This window comes from Acanthochromis polyacanthus, chromosome 15 (genome assembly GCF_021347895.1).
Source record: "Acanthochromis polyacanthus isolate Apoly-LR-REF ecotype Palm Island chromosome 15, KAUST_Apoly_ChrSc, whole genome shotgun sequence".
NCBI lineage: Eukaryota > Metazoa > Chordata > Actinopteri > Pomacentridae > Acanthochromis > Acanthochromis polyacanthus.
The window spans coordinates 38,313,468-38,335,826 of NC_067127.1; the positions used below are offsets into that span (position 1 = coordinate 38,313,468).

Below are 22,359 nucleotides of genomic sequence, written 5' to 3' on the forward strand. Positions count from 1 at the left end.
TGTGATTGACACAAACGGACCAATGGAGTTGACTGGATGGTTTTTATTTCTGTACATACATGAACATCTGTACAAAATCAGACTTCATACGATGTGATGCTCATTAAACATCTGTACACATGACGGGAAGCAGCTCGTTTAGTGCCGATCAATCGATCGATTGGCCGCACCTAGACAGAAACAACATTTACATCCATGAAGTGATTGAAAGGTTTCTGTGGTTCTGCTTCAGGATCCAAACTACTTCCTGTTAGAAATCTGTTTAGTTTCAGCTCCAGACTTGAGGAAAACGTCCTCGCATCATCTGCAGATGGCGTTTGGAATGAAGCCGCTCATTCCTGCCGTTTAAATAAAAACTGAAAAATGCACAATTCAGTTTCTAGATAAACTTCGTGTTGGGGGCGGGGCTTCCCCTCTGGAACGGTTAGACACGCCCACAGACAGGAAGAGGAGCGACAACAAGCCAATAAAAAAGACCTAAATACAAAAAGTGCAGAGGGGGCGTGGTCAGTCGATATACAGCACGGTACGGAACGACTGCAGGCAGAATGTTCTGAAAGAATCAACAAAAAACGCATCGAGCCGTGAAGTCATCAAACTGTGAGGTCATCAGATCGCAGCAAATGAATTGTTTGGTTGCTTTAGGAAAAAAATAAAGATGCTGAGAAACATTTAGAATCTTGTCTTCAGTAAATTCTGACAAACGGATTCAATCAACACAACTAAAGGTTTTACTTCCTGTTTATCGTTGGTTTTAATCAAACTTCAGGTTCTTCTAATGTTTGTTTCTGCATCAAGACTGGAAAAAGAATTTACATCAAAGGTCACAAAAACATTCCAACATTTAGAGAATTGAGACTTTGGTAAAAAATACAGAAAACCAAAAACAAACGAAAAAAACCGACAAAGTTAAAATCAGCGGTTTGAACGAGTCGTCATCCGTCTCCATGCCGACGGGCAGAGAATGGAACGTTGGAACATTCTGATGGGCGGAGGATGGAACGTCGCTCTGACACAAACATTCACATGACGGGGAACGCCTCCTCTGATTGGCTGAAGCTGGCGGCGTCAGAGCGGGGGGTGGGGCTTCCTGACGTCTACATTCACTGAAGCTGCTTCAGTCTCCAGGCTGCAGGTGATTGGTCGGCTCACGCGAAGGGGCGGAGTCCTCCGTGAGTCACCTGCAGTGCATTCAGGTACAGAGTGAGGAGCGTTTTCCACCCAGAGCCCCGAGGACCGCAGACGTTCTACTGAGTTCTACCGAATTTAAAAGAACCTTCAGATTAAATACAGAGCTCTGCGGGGAAAAGGCGGCGCTGATGGGCGGTGCAGCAGGTGAAGCAGGTGGAGGTGTTAGTGCAATATGAAGCTGATGTCCAATCACAGTGGACACACGTTGACGGGGACGGAGCTTCTACGTGTCCTACAGGTGTCGGCCTCTGGGGGGCGTCGGTCCGTCCTCATCCCACCCAGGACCGCCCCGCCGACACGCACCAGAGGAGGGCGGGGTCGGGCTCGGAGGGCGCCGCCCCCCCCGGTCAGAGAGCCTCCTGATTGGCTGTCAGATACTCCTCAGCTCGCTTATGAGCCTCCAGAGCTTTGATGGTGTAAACATCCTGAGGAAGCTCTGACTTCCTCCTCATCAGAACCTTCTCCTTCCTCAGGTCCTTCACACCCTGAAAACACACACACACACACACACACACACACACACACACAGGAACACACGGTATTTACATCAGTAAAAGAACTGAAGAAGCCAACATCTGGCCTAGAATCCAGCTGAGCTTCTGGTTGAAGACCTTAAAGATCAGCTGACGATCTTAAACCATCTGATTATTTATTGTTATTATCATTATTATTATTATTATTACTGATGGGACTGAGTTAAACTGTTCTTCAGAGGAGGTGGACCAACGTTCCTCCATGGATGGAAGAGATGGTCACAGCTGGAACAAACCAGAGATCAGGTTGAGGAGAGTGATGGAAGTTGTAGATAATCTTCTAGAAATCCTCATTTAAAACCTGTTTAAATATGTGAAATATCAGACGATCTGGAACATTTACACAGAAATATAAATAGAAGTCACGACTGTACATTACATTACGAGCATAAAAAATCAAAAACAGAAACCATTTACAAAAATAAATAGAAAAAAATATAAAAGAAAAAAATGAGACATAAAACTAATTCTACTCCTGATATGGATGATAAACATGATGAATGAAACTGATGAAGAAGAACTGGAAACAACACGTGTGTGTGTAGTGTTGTGTAGTCGTTGTGTACCTGTGAGGCTTCAGTCTCTACAGTCTTCTTCAGCAGCTGGATGTCTTCAGCTGTTGGAGTCTCTGTTTCCATCGAGTACACAGCGACAGCATCAGTGTACAGCAGGTACTGCAGCAACACAACAGACACACAACAGCATCAGTGTACAGCAGGTACTGCAGCAACACAACAGACAGACAGACAGACAGACACACACAGTGTCTCACCTGGTCTTGTGGGTGGAGTCCTGGGCGGAGGGGGTGGAGCTGATTGCTCTGAAAGTAAACACAGAAAACATTTAGGACTGAGTTTGTCCACAGGAGGGTTTGAAAACATCACACACTGGACAGGCGTGTCACTGGACAGGCTTTTTGAGGGAAACAGTTCAGTGAAAAGTCTTTCTGAAAACATCTGAGGTAACAGAGGACTAAGCTGCTGAGTCATTTTATGTTGGTTAGTTCGGACGGTCTACTAAAGTTTCCCAGATCTCTACTCAACACGCCTCATTTGCATAAAGTTAAAGTCAAGGTTACTTTATGCAAATGAGGTGCAGGCAGCTAGCGGGCGTCGCTATCAGAATGCTAGGTGGGGCATTAATGTGACACGGTTGGACACAAACCATCAGTTTGTATAAACCTGATGAAATGAATGAATCCCTGGAAGTTCTCAGTTCTGAGTCATGGTCTACTTCACAGCAACATCAGGAGATAACCAGATCCTCAGCTGGATGGAGGTCTGGACTCCACAACGTCCACCTCAGTGTCTTCAAACATCTTTGAGGATCTCTGGCTGTTTGCTTCCACTCATCGTCTGGATGGAAAACTGATCTCCATGAGACGACATATCATGATGCTGCCTCCACCGTGCTTCACATCATGATGCTGCCTCCACCATGCTTCACGTCATGATGCTGCCTCCACCGTGCTTCACGTCATGATGCTGCCTCCACCGTGCTTCACGTCATGATGCTGCCTCCACCGTGCTTCACATCATGATGCTGCCTCCACCATGCTTCACATCATGATGCTGCCTCCACGCTTCACGTCATGATGCTGCCTCCACCGTGCTTCACGTCATGATGCCGCCTCCACCGTGCTTCACGTCATGATGCTGCCACCACCGTGCTTCATGTCATGATGCCGCCACCACCATGCTTCACATCATGATGCCGCCTCCACCGTGCTTCATGTCATGATGCTGCCACCACCGTGCTTCATGTCATGATGCTGCCACCACCGTGCTTCACGTCATGATGCTGCCACCACCGTGCTTCACGTCATGATGCCGCCACCACCATGCTTCACATCATGATGCCGCCTCCACCGTGCTTCATGTCATGATGCCGCCTCCACCGTGCTTCATGTCATGATGCTGCCACCACCGTGCTTCACGTCATGATGCCGCCACCACCGTGCTTCATGTCATGATGCCGCCTCCACCGTGCTTCACATCATGATGCTGCCTCCACCGTGCTTCACGTCATGATGCTGCCACCACCGTGTTCAATCCTGGAGTCATCCTCCAGTCTCTGAGACATTTGCTCATCATGTATTTTATATTTTTGGTTTTTAATTAACTGCCATTATTTTACAGAAATGTGATTTCACTTCGACATAAAAGATTCTTTCTGGGTAAAACTCTTGACAGAAAATAAAAGCTAAAACAAACTGACTATGATCCAACGTTTAAACTTCCAGGAAGGTAAAAACCTTTACAGATAAAAGCAGACATTCATCATGCTGGACTCTGATAAACTCTGATCCAAGGAGTCGATGGATTCCTCCAGAAGATAACTGAAGCTCCTGGACTCCTGGTGTGGACCAGGTGAGGGTTTACCTGAGGGTTCTGTCGGGCCAGTTCTTCTATCTTGTGCCAGATTTCCTCTCTCTCCTTCAGCTTATATTTCTCTCTGATGGAAACACAAAAACATCTGCAGTCAGAGCAGCTGGATGGTTCACTGAAGGTCTGGAGCTGCTTCCTGTCTGTGTGTGTGCGTCTGTGTCTTACTTCTGCTTCTCAGCTTTGTACTGCTGTGTGCAGTCATCAAACAGTTTCTGGTTCATCTCCATGAAGAGCTTCAGAGCGTTGTAGATCAGACCGTGGATCGTCCTGAGAGGAACATGACCAAGAGTTCTGACGTTAGCGTAGCATCAACACAGGAGCTAAGGACAAACTGCAGTCTGACGTTAGCGTAGCATCAACACTGGAGCTAGAGAAACTGCAGTCTGACGTTAGCGTAGCATCAACAATGAAGCTAGGCACAAACTGCAGTCTGACGTTAGCGTAGCATCAACACTGGAGCTAGAGACAAACTGCAGTCTGACATTAGCGTAGCATCAACACTGGAGCAAGGGACAAACTGCAGTCTGACATTAGCGTAGCATCAACACTGGAGCTAGGGACAAACTGCACCCTGACGTTAGCGTAGCATCAAAACTGGAGCTAGACAAACTGCAGTCTAACGTTAGCGTAGCGTCAACACTGGAGCTAGAGACAAACTGCAGTCTGAAGTTAGCGTAGCATCAACACTGGAGCTAGAGACAAACTGCAGTCTAACGTTAGCGCAGCATCAACACTGGAGCTAGAGACAAACTGCAGTCTGACATTAGCGTAGCATCAACACTGGAGCTAGAGACAAACTGCAGTCTGAAATTAGCATAGCATCAACAATGAAGCTAGGCACAAACTGCAGTCTGATGTTAGCTTAGCATCAACAATGAAGCTAGGCACAAATTGCAGTCTGATGTTAGCTTAGCATCAACACTGGAGCTAGGGACAAACTGCAGTCTGACATTAGCATAGCATCAACACTGGAGCTAGAGAAACTGCAGTCTAACGTTAGCGTAGCATCAACACTGGAGCAAGGGACAAACTGCAGTCTGACATTAGCGTAGCATCAACACTGGAGCTAGGGACAAACTGCAGCCTGACATTAGCGTAGCAACAACACTGGAGCAAGGGACAAACTGCAGTCTGACATTAGCGTAGCATCAACAATGAAGCTAGGCACAAACGGCAGTCTGATGTTAGCTTAGCATCAACACTGGAGCTAGAGACAAACTGCAGTCTGACATTAGCGCAACATCAACACTGGAGCTAGAGACAAACTGCAGTCTGACATTAGCGTAGCATCAACAATGAAGCTAGGCACAAACGGCAGTCTGACATTAGCGTAGCATCAACACTGGAGCTAGGGACAAACTGCAGTCTGACATTAGCGCAACATCAACACTGGAGCTAGGGACAAACTGCAGTCTGATGTTAGCTTAGCATCAATACTGAAGCTAGGCACAAACTGCAGTCTGACGTTAGCGTAGCATCAAAACTGGAGCTAGACAAACTGCAGTCTAACGTTAGCGTAGCGTCAACACTGGAGCTAGAGACAAACTGCAGTCTGATGTTAGCGTAGCATCAACACTGGAGCTACAGACAAACTGCAGTCTAACGTTAGCGCAGCATCAACACTGGAGCTAGAGACAAACTGCAGTCTGACATTAGCGTAGCATCAACACTGGAGCTAGAGACAAACTGCAGTCTGAAATTAGCATAGCATCAACAATGAAGCTAGGCACAAACTGCAGTCTGATGTTAGCTTAGCATCAACAATGAAGCTAGGCACAAATTGCAGTCTGATGTTAGCTTAGCATCAACACTGGAGCTAGGGACAAACTGCAGTCTGACATTAGCATAGCATCAACACTGGAGCTAGAGAAACTGCAGTCTAACGTTAGCGTAGCATCAACACTGGAGCTAGAGACAAACTGCAGTCTGACATTAGCGTAGCATCAACACTGGAGCTAGAGACAAACTGCAGTCTGACGTTAGTGTAGCAACAACACTGGAGCAAGGGACAAACTGCAGTCTGACATTAACGTAGCATCAACAATGAAGCTAGGCACAAATTGCAGTCTGATGTTAGCTTAGCATCAACACTGGAGCTAGGGACAAACTGCAGTCTGACATTAGCATAGCATCAACACTGGAGCTAGAGAAACTGCAGTCTAACGTTAGCGTAGCATCAACACAGGAGCTAGGGACAAACTGCAGTCTGACATTAGCGTAGCAACAACACTGGAGCAAGGGACAAACTGCAGTCTGACATTAGCGTAGCATCAACAATGAAGCTAGGCACAAACGGCAGTCTGATGTTAGCTTAGCATCAACACTGGAGCGAGAGACAAACTGCAGTCTGACATTAGCTTAGCTTCAACACTGGAGCTAGGGACAAACTGCAGTCTGACATTAGCTTAGCATCAACACTGGAGCTAGAGACAAACTGCAGTCTGACATTAGCTTAGCATCAACAGTGGAGCTAGGAACAAGTGTATGTATGTATGTGTGTGCGCTTGTGTAGGTGTCCGTGAGTGTGTGTTATATTGTGTGTGTTATTGTGTGTGTTGTAGTGTGTGTGTTATAGTGTTTTAGTGTGTGTTTTAGTGTGTGTTGTAATGTGTGTTTTATAGTGTGTTTTATAGTGCGTGTGTTATAGTGTGTGTTGTAGTGTGTGTGTGTTGTAGTGTGTGTGTTCTAGTGTGTGTTTTATAGTGTGTGTTGTAGTGTGTGGTTTGTAGTGTGTGTGTGTGTGTGTGTGTGTGTGTGTGTGTGTGTTACTTGTTCCAGTGGCTCTTAGAGTTCTTGTAGAGTGCGGGGAACATGATGGGGAGGATCTTAGCAGCGTTGTCACTGATCAGACTCATGATGTACTCGTTGTTCCAGTAATACAGAGCTCTCTCTGCGACCTGCATGCACACAATCATCATCGGTTCCGTCATGGTGTGAGGTTTCAGCTGTTTTTCTCCCTGAAGCTGTTCTGGTTCTGAACTGGAACTGACGTTCTGCAGTTCTGTAGTTGTTTTAAGGTTCTGGTTCAAGTCATTTAGCTGCAGGTTCTAGCAGAGGTTCACATTCTTTGTGGTATTACACTCAACAAAAATATAAACGCAACACTTTTGTTTTTGCTCCCATTTTTTATGAGATGAACTCAAAGATCTAAAACTTTTTCCACATACACAATATCACCATTTCTCTCAAATGTTGTTCACAAATCTGTCTAAATGTGTGATAGTGAGCACTTCTCCTTTGCTGAGATAATCCATCCCACCTCACAGGTGTGCCATATCAAGATGCTGATTAGACACCATGATTAGTGCACAGGTGTGCCTTAGACTGCCCACAATAAAAGGACACTCTGAAAGATGCAGTTTAATCACAGCACAATGCCACAGATGTGGCAAGATTTGAGGGAGCGTGCAATTGGCATGCTGACAGCAGGAATGTCAACCAGAGCTGTTGCTGGTGTTTTGAATGTTCATTTCTTAGCATCAACACAGGAGCTAGAGACAAACTGCAGTCTGACGTTAGCATAACATCAACACAGGAGTTAGGGACAAACTGCAGTCTGACATTAGCGTAGCATCAACACAGGAGCTAGGGACAAACTGCAGTCTGACGTTAGCGTAGCATCAACACAGGAGCTAGGGACAAACTGCAGTCTGACGTTAGCGTAGCATCAACACAGGAGCTAGGGACAAACTGCAGTCTGACGTTAGCGTAGCATCAACACCGGAGCTAGAGACAAACTGCAGTCTGACGTTAGCATAACATCAACACAGGAGCTAGAGACAAACTGCAGTCTGACGTTAGCGTAACATCAACACAGGAGCTAGGGACAAACTGCAGTCTGACGTTAGCGTAGCATCAACACAGGAGCTAGGGACAAACTGCAGTCTGACGTTAGCGTAGCATCAACACAGGAGCTAGGGACAAACTGCAGTCTGACGTTAGCGTAGCATCAACACTGGAGCTAGGGACAAACTGCAGTCTGACATTAGCGTAGCATCAACACAGGAGCTAGGGACAAACTGCAGTCTGACGTTAGCGTAGCATCAACACAGGAGCTAGGGACAAACTGCAGTCTGACGTTAGCGTAGCATCAACACAGGAGCTAGGGACAAACTGCAGTCTGACGTTAGCGTAGCATCAACACAGGAGCTAGGGACAAACTGCAGTCTGACGTTAGCGTAGCATCAACACCGGAGCTAGGGACAAACTGCAGTCTGACGTTAGCGTAGCATCAACACCGGAGCTAGGGACAAACTGCAGTCTGACGTTAGCGTAGCATCAACACTGGAGCTAGGGACAAACTGCAGTCTGACGTTAGCGTAGCATCAACACCGGAGCTAGGGACAAACTGCAGTCTGACATTAGCGTAGCATCAACACCGGAGCTAGGGACAAACTGCAGTCTGACATTAGCGTAGCATCAACACCGGAGCTAGGGACAAACTGCAGTCTGACATTAGCGTAGCATCAACACCGGAGCTAGGGACAAACTGCAGTCTGACATTAGCGTAGCATCAACACTGGAGCTAGGGACAAACTGCAGTCTGACATTAGCGTAGCATCAACACTGCAGCTAGAAACAAACTGCAGTCTGACATTAGCGTAGCATCAACACTGGAGCTAGAGACAAACTGCAGTCTAATGTCAGCGTAGCATCAACACTGGAGCTCGATCAAGTTAGAGCAATACTTGAGAGAAATGGTGATATCGTGTATGTGGAAAAAGTTTTAGATCTTTGAGTTCATCTCATAAAAAATGGGAGCAAAAACAAAAGTGTTGCGTTTATATTTTTGTTGAGTGTAGATTGGTTCTGGTACCTGGAAGTGTGGGCTGGAGACACACTTGGCGAGCTGCCGGAACAGCGGCTCCTGAACTTTAACGAACTCCGACGGCTCGATGACGTCCAGGATCTCCTCCAACTCGTTTAGGAACATCACCTCTTTCGGACTGTGAGTCTTCGGCCAGAACTTCAGCAGACCCATGATCACCTGCAGGGTCAGAGGTCAGATTAACACCTGCAGGGTCAGAGGTCAGATTAACACCTGCAGGGTCAGAGGTCAGATCAACACCTGCAGGGTCAGAGGTCACGTCTGATTTGAAGTCAGGTGTGATACATTCCTGACAAAAAGCTCTCAGATGTTCTTTCACCTGTCAATCACAGTGAGTGAGAGTCTTCTTCCTGAACGGGGTGGGGTCAGCTGCTTTTAAAGCTACAGATACTGAAACAGCCTCTTAAGAACCTCTTTGTAACTGGACTAGAACCCCAAGGTCCGTGTTACTATGGAAACCAAACACCGCACATTACCGTCTCCATGTTCTGCAGGATACTCACTGGCTCTGTCAGGCTGCTGTCCTTCTCCAGGAACTGGACCACACAATAGGCCAGCTGGAACACAGAACCCACCGTTAGAACCAGAACCCACAGGAACAGAACCCCCAGGAACAGAGAGGAACAGTTACCTGAGGGTGGTAGACACTCAGAGACTTGACTTTATGCAGCGGCAGCAGAACTCGGATCAGGAACATCTTGTGTTCTTCTTTCAGTGGCAGAGCGAAGCCGTTAATGATGCTGAGAACACAGAGTTAGAGAACGCAGAACAGAGAGTTAGAGAACGCAGAACAGAGAGTTAGAGAACGCAGAACAGAGAGTTAGAGAACGCAGAACAGAGAGTTAGAGAACACAGAACACAGAGTTAGAGAACACAGAACACAGAGTTAGAGAACACAGAACACAGAGTTAGAGAACACAGAACGCAGAGTTAGAGAACACAGAACAGAGAACACAGAACGCAGAGTTAGAGAACACAGAACGCAGAGTTAGAGAACACAGAACAGAGAGTTAGAGAACACAGAACAGAGTTAGAGAACACAGAACAGAGAACATAGAACACAGAGTTAGAGAACACAGAACACAGAGTGAGAGAACACAGAACGCAGAGTTAGAGAACACAGAACACAGAGTTAGAGAACACAGAACAGAGTTAGAGAACACAGAACGCAGAGTTAGAGAACACAGAACAGAGAACATAGAACGCAGAGTTAGAGAACACAGAACAGAGTTAGAGAACACAGAACGCAGAGTTAGAGAACACAGAACAGAGAACACAGAACTCAGAGTTAGAGAACACAGAACAGAGTTAGAGAACACAGAACGCAGAGTTAGAGAACACAGAACAGAGAACATAGAACGCAGAGTTAGAGAACACAGAACAGAGTTAGAGAACGCAGAACAGAGAGTTAGAGAACACAGAACAGAGTGAGAGAACACAGAACGCAGAGTTAGAGAACACAGAACAGAGTTAGAGAACACAGAACGCAGAGTTAGAGAACACAGAACGCAGAGTTAGAGAACACAGAACAGAGTTAGAGAACACAGAACGCAGAGTTAGAGAACACAGAACAGAGTGAGAGAACACAGAACGCAGAGTTAGAGAACACAGAACAGAGTTAGAGAACGCAGAACAGAGAGTTAGAGAACACAGAACAGAGAACATAGAACACAGAGTTAGAGAACACAGAACACAGAGTTAGAGAACACAGAACACAGAGTTAGAGAACACAGAACAGAGAACACAGAGTTAGAGAACACAGAACACAGAGTTAGAGAACACAGAACACAGAGTTAGAGAACACAGAACAGAGAACACAGAACACAGAGTTAGAGAACACAGAACAGAGAACACAGAACACAGAGTTAGAGAACACAGAACACAGAGTTAGAGAACACAGAGTTAGAGAACACAGAACAGAGAACATAGAACACAGAGTTAGAGAACGCAGAACAGAGAGTTAGAGAACACAGAACAGAGAACATAGAACACAGAGTTAGAGAACGCAGAACAGAGAGTTAGAGAACACAGAACAGAGAACATAGAACACAGAGTTAGAGAACACAGAACACAGAGTTAGAGAACACAGAACAGAGAACACAGAACACAGAGTGAGAGAACACAGAACAGAGTTAGAGAACACAGAACACAGAGTTAGAGAACACAGAACACAGAGTTAGAGAACACAGAACAGAGAACACAGAACAGAGAACACAGAACACAGAGTTAGAGAACACAGAACAGAGAACACAGAACACAGAGTGAGAGAACACAGAACAGAGTTAGAGAACACAGAACACAGAGTTAGAGAACACAGAACACAGAGTTAGAGAACACAGAACTCAGAGTTAGAGAACACAGAACTCAGAGTTAGAGAACACAGAACACAGAGTTAGAGAACAGAACACAGAGTTAGAGAACACAGAACACAGAGTTAGAGAACACAGAACAGAGAACACAGAACACAGAGTGAGAGAACACAGAACACAGAGTTAGAGAACAGAACACAGAGTGAGAGAACACAGAACACAGAGTGAGAGAACACAGAACACAGAGTGAGAGAACACAGAACTCAGAGTTAGAGAACACAGAACACAGAGTTAGAGAACACAGAACAGAGAACACAGAACACAGAGTGAGAGAACACAGAACACAGAGTTAGAGAACACAGAACACAGAGTTAGAGAACACAGAACACAGAGTTAGAGAACAGAACACAGAGTTAGAGAACAGAACACAGAGTTAGAGAACACAGAACACAGAGTTAGAGAACAGAACACAGAGTTAGAGAACAGAACACAGAGTTAGAGAACACAGAACTCAGAGTTAGAGAACACAGAACACAGTTAGAGAACAGAACACAGAGTTAGAGAACACAGAACACAGAGTTAGAGAACACAGAACGCAGAGTTAGAGAACACAGAACAGAGAACACAGAACGCAGAGTGAGAGAACACAGAATGCAGAGTTAGAGAACACAGAACAGAGAACATAGAACACAGAGTTAGAGAACACAGAACGCAGAGTTAGAGAACACAGAACAGAGTTAGAGAACGCAGAACAGAGAGTTAGAGAACACAGAACGCAGAGTTAGAGAACACAGAACAGAGTTAGAGAACGCAGAACAGAGAGTTAGAGAACACAGAACGCAGAGTTAGAGAACACAGAACAGAGAACATAGAACACAGAGTTAGAGAACACAGAACACAGAGTGAGAGAACACAGAACGCAGAGTTAGAGAACACAGAACGCAGAGTTAGAGAACACAGAACACAGAGTGAGAGAACACAGAACGCAGAGTTAGAGAACACAGAACACAGAGTTAGAGAACACAGAACACAGAGTTAGAGAACACAGAACACAGAGTGAGAGAACACAGAACGCAGAGTTAGAGAACACAGAACGCAGAGTTAGAGAACACAGAACAGAGTTAGAGAACACAGAACGCAGAGTTAGAGAACACAGAACAGAGAACATAGAACACAGAGTTAGAGAACACAGAACACAGAGTGAGAGAACACAGAGTTAGAGAACACAGAGTTAGAGAACACAGAACACAGAGTTAGAGAACACAGAACACAGAGTGAGAGAACACAGAACAGAGAACATAGAACACAGAGTTAGAGAACACAGAACACAGAGTGAGAGAACACAGAACACAGAGTTAGAGAACACAGAGTTAGAGAACACAGAGTTAGAGAACACAGAACACAGAGTTAGAGAACACAGAACACAGAGTTAGAGAACACAGAACACAGAGTGAGAGAACACAGAACACAGAGTTAGAGAACACAGAGTTAGAGAACACAGAACACAGAGTTAGAGAACACAGAACACAGAGTTAGAGAACACAGAACACAGAGTGAGAGAACACAGAACTCAGAGTTAGAGAACACAGAACACAGAGTTAGAGAACACAGAACACAGAGTTAGAGAACACAGAACACAGAGTTAGAGAACACAGAACACAGAGTTAGAGAACACAGAGTTAGAGAACAGAACACAGAGTTAGAGAACACAGAACACAGAGTTAGAGAACACAGAACACAGAGTTAGAGAACAGAACACAGAGTTAGAGAACACAGAACACAGAGTTAGAGAACACAGAACGCAGAGTTAGAGAACACAGAACGCAGAGTTAGAGAACACAGAACGCAGAGTTAGAGAACACAGAACGCAGAGTTAGAGAACACAGAACACAGAGTGAGAGAACACAGAACACAGAGTTAGAGAATGCAGAACAGAGAACATAGAACACAGTGTTACAGAGTGTGTGTTGGTGAGTTACCTGCCCAGGATCTCAAGCAGTTCTGCGATCCCGTTGTGATGTTCTGTCTCATAGATAAACCTGCCGAACAACCAAACCAGTCACACACAAACTAAGAGTTCTGGTCCAGCTGAGAGCTTCCTGTTACTGTGGTTCTTTTGGGTTCTACCATAGTTCTTTATGTTTAGCTGCGGTTCTGCAGGTTCTGACCTGTAGAAGATGTTGTTGATCTGTCGGCGGATGTAGGCTCGCAGGCCGAGGAACTTCCCGTAGATTCGGTGGAGGATGGTCTTCAGGAAGTCTCTCTCTCTGGGATCCTCACTGTCAAACAGCTCCAGCAGCTGGAAGACAGGAAACAGTCACAGTTTCACCTGGTCTACCTGGTACTACTGCTCTACCTGGTACTACCGTTCTACCTGGTACTACTGCTCTACCTGGTACTCCCGTTCTACCTGGTACTCCCGTTCTACCTGGTACTCCCGTTCTACCTGGTACTACTGCTCTACCTGGTACTCCCGTTCTACCTGGTACTCCCGTTCTACCTGGTAATCCCGTTCTACCTGGTACTCCCGTTCTACCTGGTACTCCCGTTCTACCTGGTACTACTGCTCTACCCGGTACTCCTGCTCTACCCGGTACTCCCGTTCTACCTGGTAATCCCGTTCTACCTGGTACTCCCGTTCTACCTGGTACTCCCGTTCTACCTGGTACTCCCGTTCTACCTGGTACTCCCGTTCTACCTGGTACTCCCGTTCTACCTGGTACTACTGCTCTACCTGGTACTCCCGTTCTACCTGGTACTACTGCTCTACCTGGTACTCCCGTTCTACCTGGTACTCCCGTTCTACCTGGTACTCCCGTTCTACCTGGTACTACTGCTCTACCTGGTACTCCCGTTCTACCTGGTACTCCCGTTCTACCTGGTACTCCCGTTCTACCTGGTACTACTGCTCTACCTGGTACTCCCGTTCTACCTGGTACTCCCGCTCTACCTGGTACTCCCGTTCTACCTGGTACTACTGCTCTACCTGGTACTCCCGTTCTACCTGGTACTCCCGTTCTACCTGGTACTCCCGTTCTACTTGGTACTCCCGCTCTACCTGGTACTCCCGTTCTACCTGGTACTACTGCTCTACCTGGTACTCCCGTTCTACCTGGTACTCCCGTTCTACCTGGTACTCCTGCTGTAATCTGGTACTCTTGCTCTACCTGAAGTCAGACACCCGGACTCATCAGCAGGTGACGTCTTACCGAAAGAACAAACTTTTGGTCGATGTATTTTTTGGCAACGTTTGGCTGAAAGTCTGGAGACTCGAGGAACCGGAGGAAGAACTCGTACACCAGCTGTGGACACAAACGCACACATGTTGGGGTCTGGAGGTACAACAAAACGTTCCATCGGTCGGTTCCATCCTGGATCCTGGTCTTCAAAATACTCCAAATATATCTCTGTTAAATTCAGATCTCCTCAGATGTTTGATGAACGTTGTGGCAGTATTTAATGATTTTATTTGTTCTTTTCTTGTATTTTGTTAAAATCTTGCAGTCCTTTTATTAATGTGGTTTGGCAAACATTGAAACACTTTTCAGACAGTTTGTTCACGTTTGTTTTGTTCTGCCCTGTGATGATACTTTCAGATCAGTTATCTGTGGAAAATGGATCAGTTGATGGAAACATGCCTTCCCTGTGACTTTCTCTCTTGTATAAAACAGTGATGAGCAGCTTCAGTCTAATTAATGTGATACTTTCAGCTGATGGTCAGACAGACCAATAAGACTCCTATTTGTGTCGTTCTTACTGAAACACCACCACACCTGTGTGACCAGGTGACCCTGGATGTACCTGCAGGTGAGGCCAGGCCGCCTCCAGCGTCGGCTCGTCCTCCTCAGGGTCAAACTCGGCTCCGGTCGGGTTCGAGGACGGAGGAAGAGTGCGGAACAGGTTGACTGAAAACTGAACAGAAGCAACCGTCAGTGTGTGGTGGTGTGTTTGAGGGGAGGTGAGTTCTGGTTCTCACCATGATCACGGCTTCGGGGTAGATGGACTCGGTCACCACGTCGCTGTTGTGCGTGATGTACTCCACCATCTCGTTAAGCCCCGCCCTCTTCACCTCCTTGTACTTGAGGTCGCTGAGTGGGTCGCTGACGAAGTCGAACAGAACACAGCACTGACGCAGCTTCTGAACGAACAGCTCCTCCCGGTCCACAGGGGGCGCATCTGAGCAGGGCAGAGGTCCATTCATTGGTTCATTCACTGACTGAACAATTACGAAGGCTCCTCCTACTGATCTGCTGGAGGTTCATCTGCAGCTCCCTGGTCTGACTCAGGTGTAGGTCAGGTGTAGGTCAGGTTTAGTTACCTTTGAGGGCTGGTACCTTCTGAAACTCCCTGTTCTTGGTCAGGCTGAGGTCTAGCTCGGGTTTGGGTCGGGTTTAGCTCAGGTTTGGGTACGGTTTGGGTCGGGTTTAGCTCAGGTTTGGGTCAGGTTTGGTTACCTTTGAGGGCTGGTAACTTCTGCAGCTCTCTGTTCTTGGTCAGGCTGAGGTTTAAGTCAGGTTTAGGTCAGGTTTGGGTCCGGTTTGGGTCGGATTTAGCTCAGGTTTGGGTCAGGTTTGGGTACCTTTGAGAGCTGGTAGCTTCTGCAGTTTCCTGTTCTTGGTCAGGCTGAGGTTTAGGTCAGGTTTGGGTCCGGTTTAGGTCAGGTTTGGGTCTGGTCTCGGTCAGGTTTAGGTCAGGTTTGGGTCTGGTCTCGGTCAGGTTTAGGTCAGGTTTGGGTCTGGTTTGGGTCAGGTTTGGGTCCGGTTTGGGTCAGGTTTGGGTCTGGTCTCGGTCAGGTTTAGGTCTGGTTTGGGTCCGGTTTAGTTACCTTTGAGGGCTGGTAGCTTCTGCAGCTCTCTGTTCTTGGTCAGGCTGAGGTTTAGCTCCGGTTTAGGTCAGGTTTAGGGGTTAGGGTTAGGTCAGGTTTGGGTCCGGTTTAGGTCAGGTTTGGGTCCGGTTTAGGTCAGGTTTGGGTCTGGTCTCGGTCAGGTTTAGGTCAGGTTTGGGTCAGGTTTGGGTCCGGTTTGGGTCCGGTTTGGGTCAGGTTTAGTTACCTTTGAGGGCTGGTAGCTTCTGCAGCTCTCTGTTCTTGGTCAGGCTGAGGTTTAGCTCCGGTTTAGGTCAGGTTTAGGGGTTAGGGTTAGGTCAGGTTTGGGTCCGGTTTAGGTCAGGTTTGGGTCCGGTTTAGGTCAGGTTTGGGTCTGGTCTCGGTCAGGTTTAGGTCAGGTTTGGGTCAGGTTTGGGTCCGGTTTGGGTCCGGTTTGGGTCAGGTTTAGTTACCTTTGAGGGCTGGTAGCTTCTGCAGCTCTCTGTTCTTGGTCAGGCTGAGGTTTAGCTCCGGTTTAGGTCAGGTTTAGGGGTTAGGGTTAGGTCAGGTTTGGGTCCGGTTTAGGTCAGGTTTGGGTCCGGTTTAGGTCAGGTTTGGGTCTGGTCTCGGTCAGGTTTAGGTCAGGTTTGGGTCAGGTTTGGGTCCGGTTTGGGTCCGGTTTGGGTCAGGTTTAGTTACCTTTGAGGGCTGGTAGCTTCTGCAGCTCTCTGTTCTTGGTCAGGCTGAAGCGAGAGGAGCTCTGGCGGCGCTCCTTCTTGACCAGCTGAGGTCCTCCAGAGTACTTGATCTTGTTGAGCTGGGTGGGCGGAGGCGTGCTGTTGCTGGGACGTTTACTGCCGCTCTGCTGCTGCTGCAACACAACAAACCACAGGAACAGATTGGCTGATGCCCAAGCTGATCAGGCTTATTGATCGGAGTGATCAATAAGAGTTATACTGCTTCTAGTCTGACCTGAGCTTCCAACCAAACCAAACGGACTTTGACTCTGGTTTAACGGATCACAGAAACCTTCCTGAGCTGACTGAACTGTAGAGGAGATCTCTGATTGGTCCTGAAGACGTCAGGTGACCTCACCTCCTCAGAGTTCTCCACCGCCTCCTTCCCGCCGCTGTTGCTGTTCTTCGAGCTGCTTTTGGCTGATTTGGTCGTTTCCTGTTTCAACACAGAAGAAGTTCAATCAGCTGATCAATGCTGTCGTCATCAATCAATCAGACTGATTCCACACAGAGAAGAACAACAGAGTACTGATTAAGAACTCTCCGACATTCATTTAATCCAGTTATCCTGTAACATTCACTGATCAATAAGTGTTTCTGGACTTACAGGCTCCAGAACGTTTAACCCTCCTGTTTCCTTGCCTGAAAAACAACAATTTAGCAAAGAAATTCACAAAACTTCTGAAATTTTGTAAAACCTTCAGGAAGAAAATTCCAATAATTCCATAAAAGTTACCCTTAAAAGTTTTATTTAAAAAAAAGAAAATCAATTTCGGCAAGAAAATTCTTGTAAATATTTTCAAAGAAAATGTAAAAATCTTCAAAATAAATCCTAAAAATATCTAAAGTGATTCATATATATCAGTAAAACTTCTGATATTTTCTTTAACAATATTCAAATAAAAATCTTTTTTGTGAATGCTTTAAAGACATTTGTTTAACATTTCTTGTTTTCCACCAAAAAATGTTCAAAAATTTTCCAAAAATGTTGAAAATGTGGACATCAGAAGTTTCACTGTGAAAATATACATTTTTTCTCCACATTTTCAAACTTTAAAATGGGTCATCAATCTGAACCCCAGAGCTTCCTGTTTTCATCCAAGTCACATGACTGATGAGCTAATTCCATCACCAGCTGCTCTGGACGGATCAGGAGCTTCTGAAGACCTTCTGCTGGCAGTTCTTGGTGGAGTTCTCCGGTTCTGTTGGGTCTCACAGGGACGGTTGAAGGTGTTTAGATTCATGGAGGCACCATGAAGGTCCTGGTTTCCATCTTCCTCTACAGCGCCACCTTCTGTTCTTCCGCAACATTCCGACTGCAGATGATCAACATCTGGAGGTGCTCTCTCACTCCTGATGTTCTCAGATCAGACTGAAGCTGTTCTCTGGTTCCACCGACCCGTCCTAAGGCTATGTTCTCTGTTGTTCTGCTGCAGGTTCTGTGTCACACGGTCGTTTCTAAGCTTTGGTTTCTCCATGAATCAGCTGACTTAATGTATGGAACAACACAGTTGGATCTTCTTTTTTTTTGTCCTGTCCGGCAACAGAGCAGGCAGAATGAGGATCTGGCTGCTGCATTGTGCCACACAAGTTTGCTTTTCCAAGGGGAGTTCGTAAGTATAAGACTCCCCTTGATACTGTACAGTAATTTATTTAGTTTGAATACTTGTTGATTAGTTAAATATACATAAATTTGCAGGACCTGACAAGGAAAAGGCAGGAAGAAAGAAACGAGAAAAGGAGAAAAAAAAACAACAAGAGGGGATAGTGAAGAGAAAAGGAAAAGTGAAACCGACACAACAGATAACAAGCTAGTACCCCTTAACAAAGACACACCGGAACGCATCCTACGGGTTTTGTTAGGAAACACAGCTAGTAATTATTCAGATCATCTATGTGAGACAAACAAACGGAGGAAACATGTCTTTTGATATTCTGGCACCAGGACAAACTTAACTCCCCACAAGACAACATGGTTGCTATGTCCACATGCAGAGTACGGTGCAATTGTGACTGTGATCATGCAACTATGACCTCTGACCTCCGTGAAGGCCAGAAGCGGCCCGAGAGCCCACAAGACCCAGGCGAGCCGGCAGCGATCCCAGAGCAGAGACCCGAGCCACCAAACCACGAGGACGACCACGGACCGGCCCGGAAGGGGGCAGAGGGAGAACCCGGCCAGGACCCCCAGCATCCAGTGGGGCCGGGCCCCAGGCGACCAAGATCGGCGGCCGCCGACCCCGCCAGGGGCCGGAGGCCCAGAGTGGACCCAGCACAGGACCCCGGGCCCCAGGCGCCAAAGAGGCAACCCCCGCCCCCCCAGGCAGAGGGTCAACATCGCCAGGGGAACCGGCCACCCCAGACGGCCACCCCAGACGGCCACCCCGGCGCCCCCGCCGCAGCCCAAGATCCAGGGCACCCCACCCCCCACCCCCTCCCCACCACCCACCAGTCATGTTATCACTGCAGTGTGAGCAAATATCCAAATGGGACAGACCCATCCTGAACATCCTTTGTCCTGTATAATGAATTCTGTGCAGAATTTTAAATTGTATAAGTTGCATATTTGAGTTCTTTGTCATTTTAAAGGTATTTAAACATATTTGTGACCATGCATTTTGATTAAGATTACTGGATAGGTCAGCTTCCCATTTTGTTGTAGGAAGAAAGATTGTATCTTCTGACTTTGATAATATTCTATATAGTTTTGATAATAGCTTTGGGGGACAAAGATTTAAGAATTCTTCTACTCTAAGAGGAAGCTGCCAGTGTAATTGGTTGAGAGTGTATTTTTTTCCTATAATCGATTTAAGTTGGTGGTATTCTAAAAATTTTGTGTTGCTAATTCCATATTGTGAAGTGAGTGTGTGAAATGACAGAAAGTTACCATCTTCTATGATATGTTCTAACTGTTTTATCCCTTGGTTTCTCCAGTGAGTAAAATGTATCATCTTTTTATTTTGTAGAACGTCAGGGTTATTCCAGATTGGAGTAAATTTACATGGAATGACTGAAGACTTACTTAATTTTAGAAATTCCCACCAAGCCATTAAAGAGGAGCTGATATTAATGCTTTTGAAACACTGATGAGATTTAATAGTTGTGCTGATAAATGGCAAGTCAGAAACGGCTATGTCCTCACATATTGCTTGCTCTACATCTAACCATAACTCATCTACATTACTAGGTTTTAGCCATTTGGAAATATACTGCAACTTACTAGCTAGGAAGTAGAGACTGAAGTTAGGTAAATCCAGTCCACCTCTATCTTTAGTCTGTTGTAGAGTCTTTAAAACTGATACGTGATGGTTTGTTTTTCCAAAGAAATTTGGATATATATGAGTCCAGTGATTTAAACCAACAGGAGGATGGTTTGGATGGTATCATTGAGAATACATAGTTAACTTTAGGTAAAACCATCATTTTAATAGTGGCTACTCTCCCCATGAGTGATATGGGTAAGTGCTTCCACCGTATAAGATCGTCCTCTATTGCTTTCAATAACTGAACATAATTTAGTTTTGTAGGTTCTGACTTAATCAGCTGACTTAATGTATGGAACAGCACAGTTGGATCAAAAGTCCAACATCTGGACCAGTTCAAGGATCCAGAAGATCCACAGTCAGATTTACCAGCTTTAGACTGAAGATACAAGAACCAGCAGAGCATTACAGAACATTACAGAACCACCAGAACAGCAGGGTAAATAAAAGGTGTTCAGTCTGTTTCTACTGCTGTTCTAAACGTTCTGTATAAACCAGTGACTCCACGTAGTCAGCCCTGAAGAACTGAAATATATCAGCAGCTCTTCTGATCATTAAATATCGTTAACATTGTGAAAATCGTTAATACTGGTAATACCGTAAATATTGTTAAATACTGTTCAACATCATTAAAAATTGTTCATTTCATCTCAGACGTTTCTGCCTCAGTCTATTTCTGCAAGACTCAGTTCAACAAGCTGCTCTGAGCATCTGAATCCATTTAGACTGCTGTTCTGTTGTCCTCCCTGCCCGTCCTCTCTCTCTCCCATCAGACGCTCTCCACATGACAACCCTCAGAGCTGACGGCTAACCTGCAGCTTAGCATCACATCTCCCTGTTGAATGAAGCTCAGATGGACCAGAACCAGCCTGATCAAAACCGGGACCCTCCCCGGAGCCGGGCCGATCTTCAGGATAAATAATTCAGGGAGCTGCAGCGGCTCAGCCTTCATCTCAGCTCGCTGCTGAGTTAGCACCGCCCGCTAACGGCTCAGTTAACAGCCCGCTAGAAGAGTTTTAATGAAATTCACTGTTTCAGCTCTGCAGCTAGCTTAGCTTAGCTTAGCCTATCCGTCCCTGCTAACGGGGCCCGAGAGGGTAGCTTAGCATGTTAGCTTAGCAGGTTTGCTAGCTGCCGCTCGATAAAATTAAACGTCTAAAGTCTCCAGCAGCAAAAACAACAGCTGCTCCGGTACCGGTGGCTGTGAACGGTTCATGTAACGGCACTGCGGCCGCAGCCTCACCTTCTCCTTCTTGGTTTTGTTCGGCATCTTGCAGGGTTTTTCCACGGAGGTTCCGTGAAGCTCTTCCCCGGGACTCAGACGCTGTCACTCGGTCTGTCTCAGCTCCCTGCGCCCGTTCCGGAACCGCCTCACGTGATTGGCTGCCGGCGGACAGACCTGCCTCGCGACGCGTAGTGGGATTTTTTTGATTGGCTGGGCGGGGTTTGTCTGTGAGGGTGAGGTTGCAGGAAGGTGAGGCAGGACTGGATCTTCCCAGCAACAAAACACCTTAAACTCGGTGATACCGAACCGAGCCGGACAGGACCAAACGGGGCATTGTTGTGAAGCGTCAGTGAGATAAAAGTTAAACTATAAAGATCCATCTGAAGATCTAAACTGTTCACTATAAAAAAATAAATTTTAATTCATAAGTAGGAATGGAAAAGTCTGCATTTTTAGCCAAAGGTCAGAAATAATGAGATGAAAAGTCAATATTCCAAAAAGAAAATATAAATTTGATTCACCTGATGCACAATAACATTTAACATGAAGGGTTAGGGTTAGATTAGATTAGTTCTGAGATAAAACTCTGTAATATCATCTATACTTTGACCAGCTAAATAAATACTTCCAGATTAAAAGCTCAGTTCTACATTCACTCAATCATCAGGTTTTACATCAAAATATGTTGTGTGGAAAAGTCCAAATATTTAGAAAACTAAAAAAAAAAAACTGAGATAAAAACTTGAAATTCTGACAGACAGCCGAAGCGGCAAGTGTTTAATGTCAGCGGTTCAGTTTCTCCTCTAAGCTGTGACACATGAAGTTCTGAACCAGCAGATGCTTTGTTCTGTCTCCTCTGACTGGTCTTATTCATCCAGTAGCTTTGGTTTTCCTCCCAGTCTCTCTGATGAAACACTGCCTGCAGTTCAACCTGGAAACTCTGGGTGTTTCACTGCTGATCAATGAGTGAGCTGGAGAACCAGGACCAGAACCAGAACCGGTCAGAATCCAATTTAGGACAGAGAAAGTTTCATTCACTGTGACCACCAGACACCTTCCAGATATGTCATGATGTGATGTCA

General features: G+C 46.1%; 1 protein-coding gene across 8 annotated transcripts; it reads right to left on the minus strand.

The window, feature by feature from the left end:
• Nucleotides 1-28: 28 nt before the first annotated feature.
• On the minus strand, nucleotides 29-21,620 carry ppp2r5d (protein phosphatase 2, regulatory subunit B', delta). Of its 8 annotated transcripts, none has more exons than XM_051960349.1 (17): nucleotides 21,296-21,620; nucleotides 17,148-17,225; nucleotides 16,752-16,923; nucleotides 15,225-15,424; nucleotides 15,050-15,160; nucleotides 14,458-14,550; nucleotides 13,417-13,547; nucleotides 13,228-13,287; nucleotides 9,571-9,679; nucleotides 9,443-9,496; nucleotides 8,928-9,098; nucleotides 6,881-7,008; nucleotides 4,277-4,378; nucleotides 4,106-4,178; nucleotides 2,497-2,544; nucleotides 2,291-2,398; nucleotides 29-1,676 (listed from the first exon to the last, which is right to left on the minus strand). In XM_051960349.1, the coding sequence occupies exons 1-17, from the start codon at nucleotides 21,320-21,322 to the stop codon at nucleotides 1,539-1,541; spliced, it is 1,803 nt and encodes a 600-aa protein (XP_051816309.1). In that variant the 5' UTR covers nucleotides 21,323-21,620; the 3' UTR covers nucleotides 29-1,538. The 8 variants fall into 8 exon arrangements, with proteins under 8 accessions (XP_051816309.1, XP_051816310.1, XP_051816311.1 ...); XM_051960350.1 differs by having other exon boundaries at nucleotides 16,752-16,920; nucleotides 21,296-21,616; XM_051960351.1 differs by lacking the exon at nucleotides 21,296-21,620 and having other exon boundaries at nucleotides 17,025-17,162.
• Nucleotides 21,621-22,359: the final 739 nt, after the last annotated feature.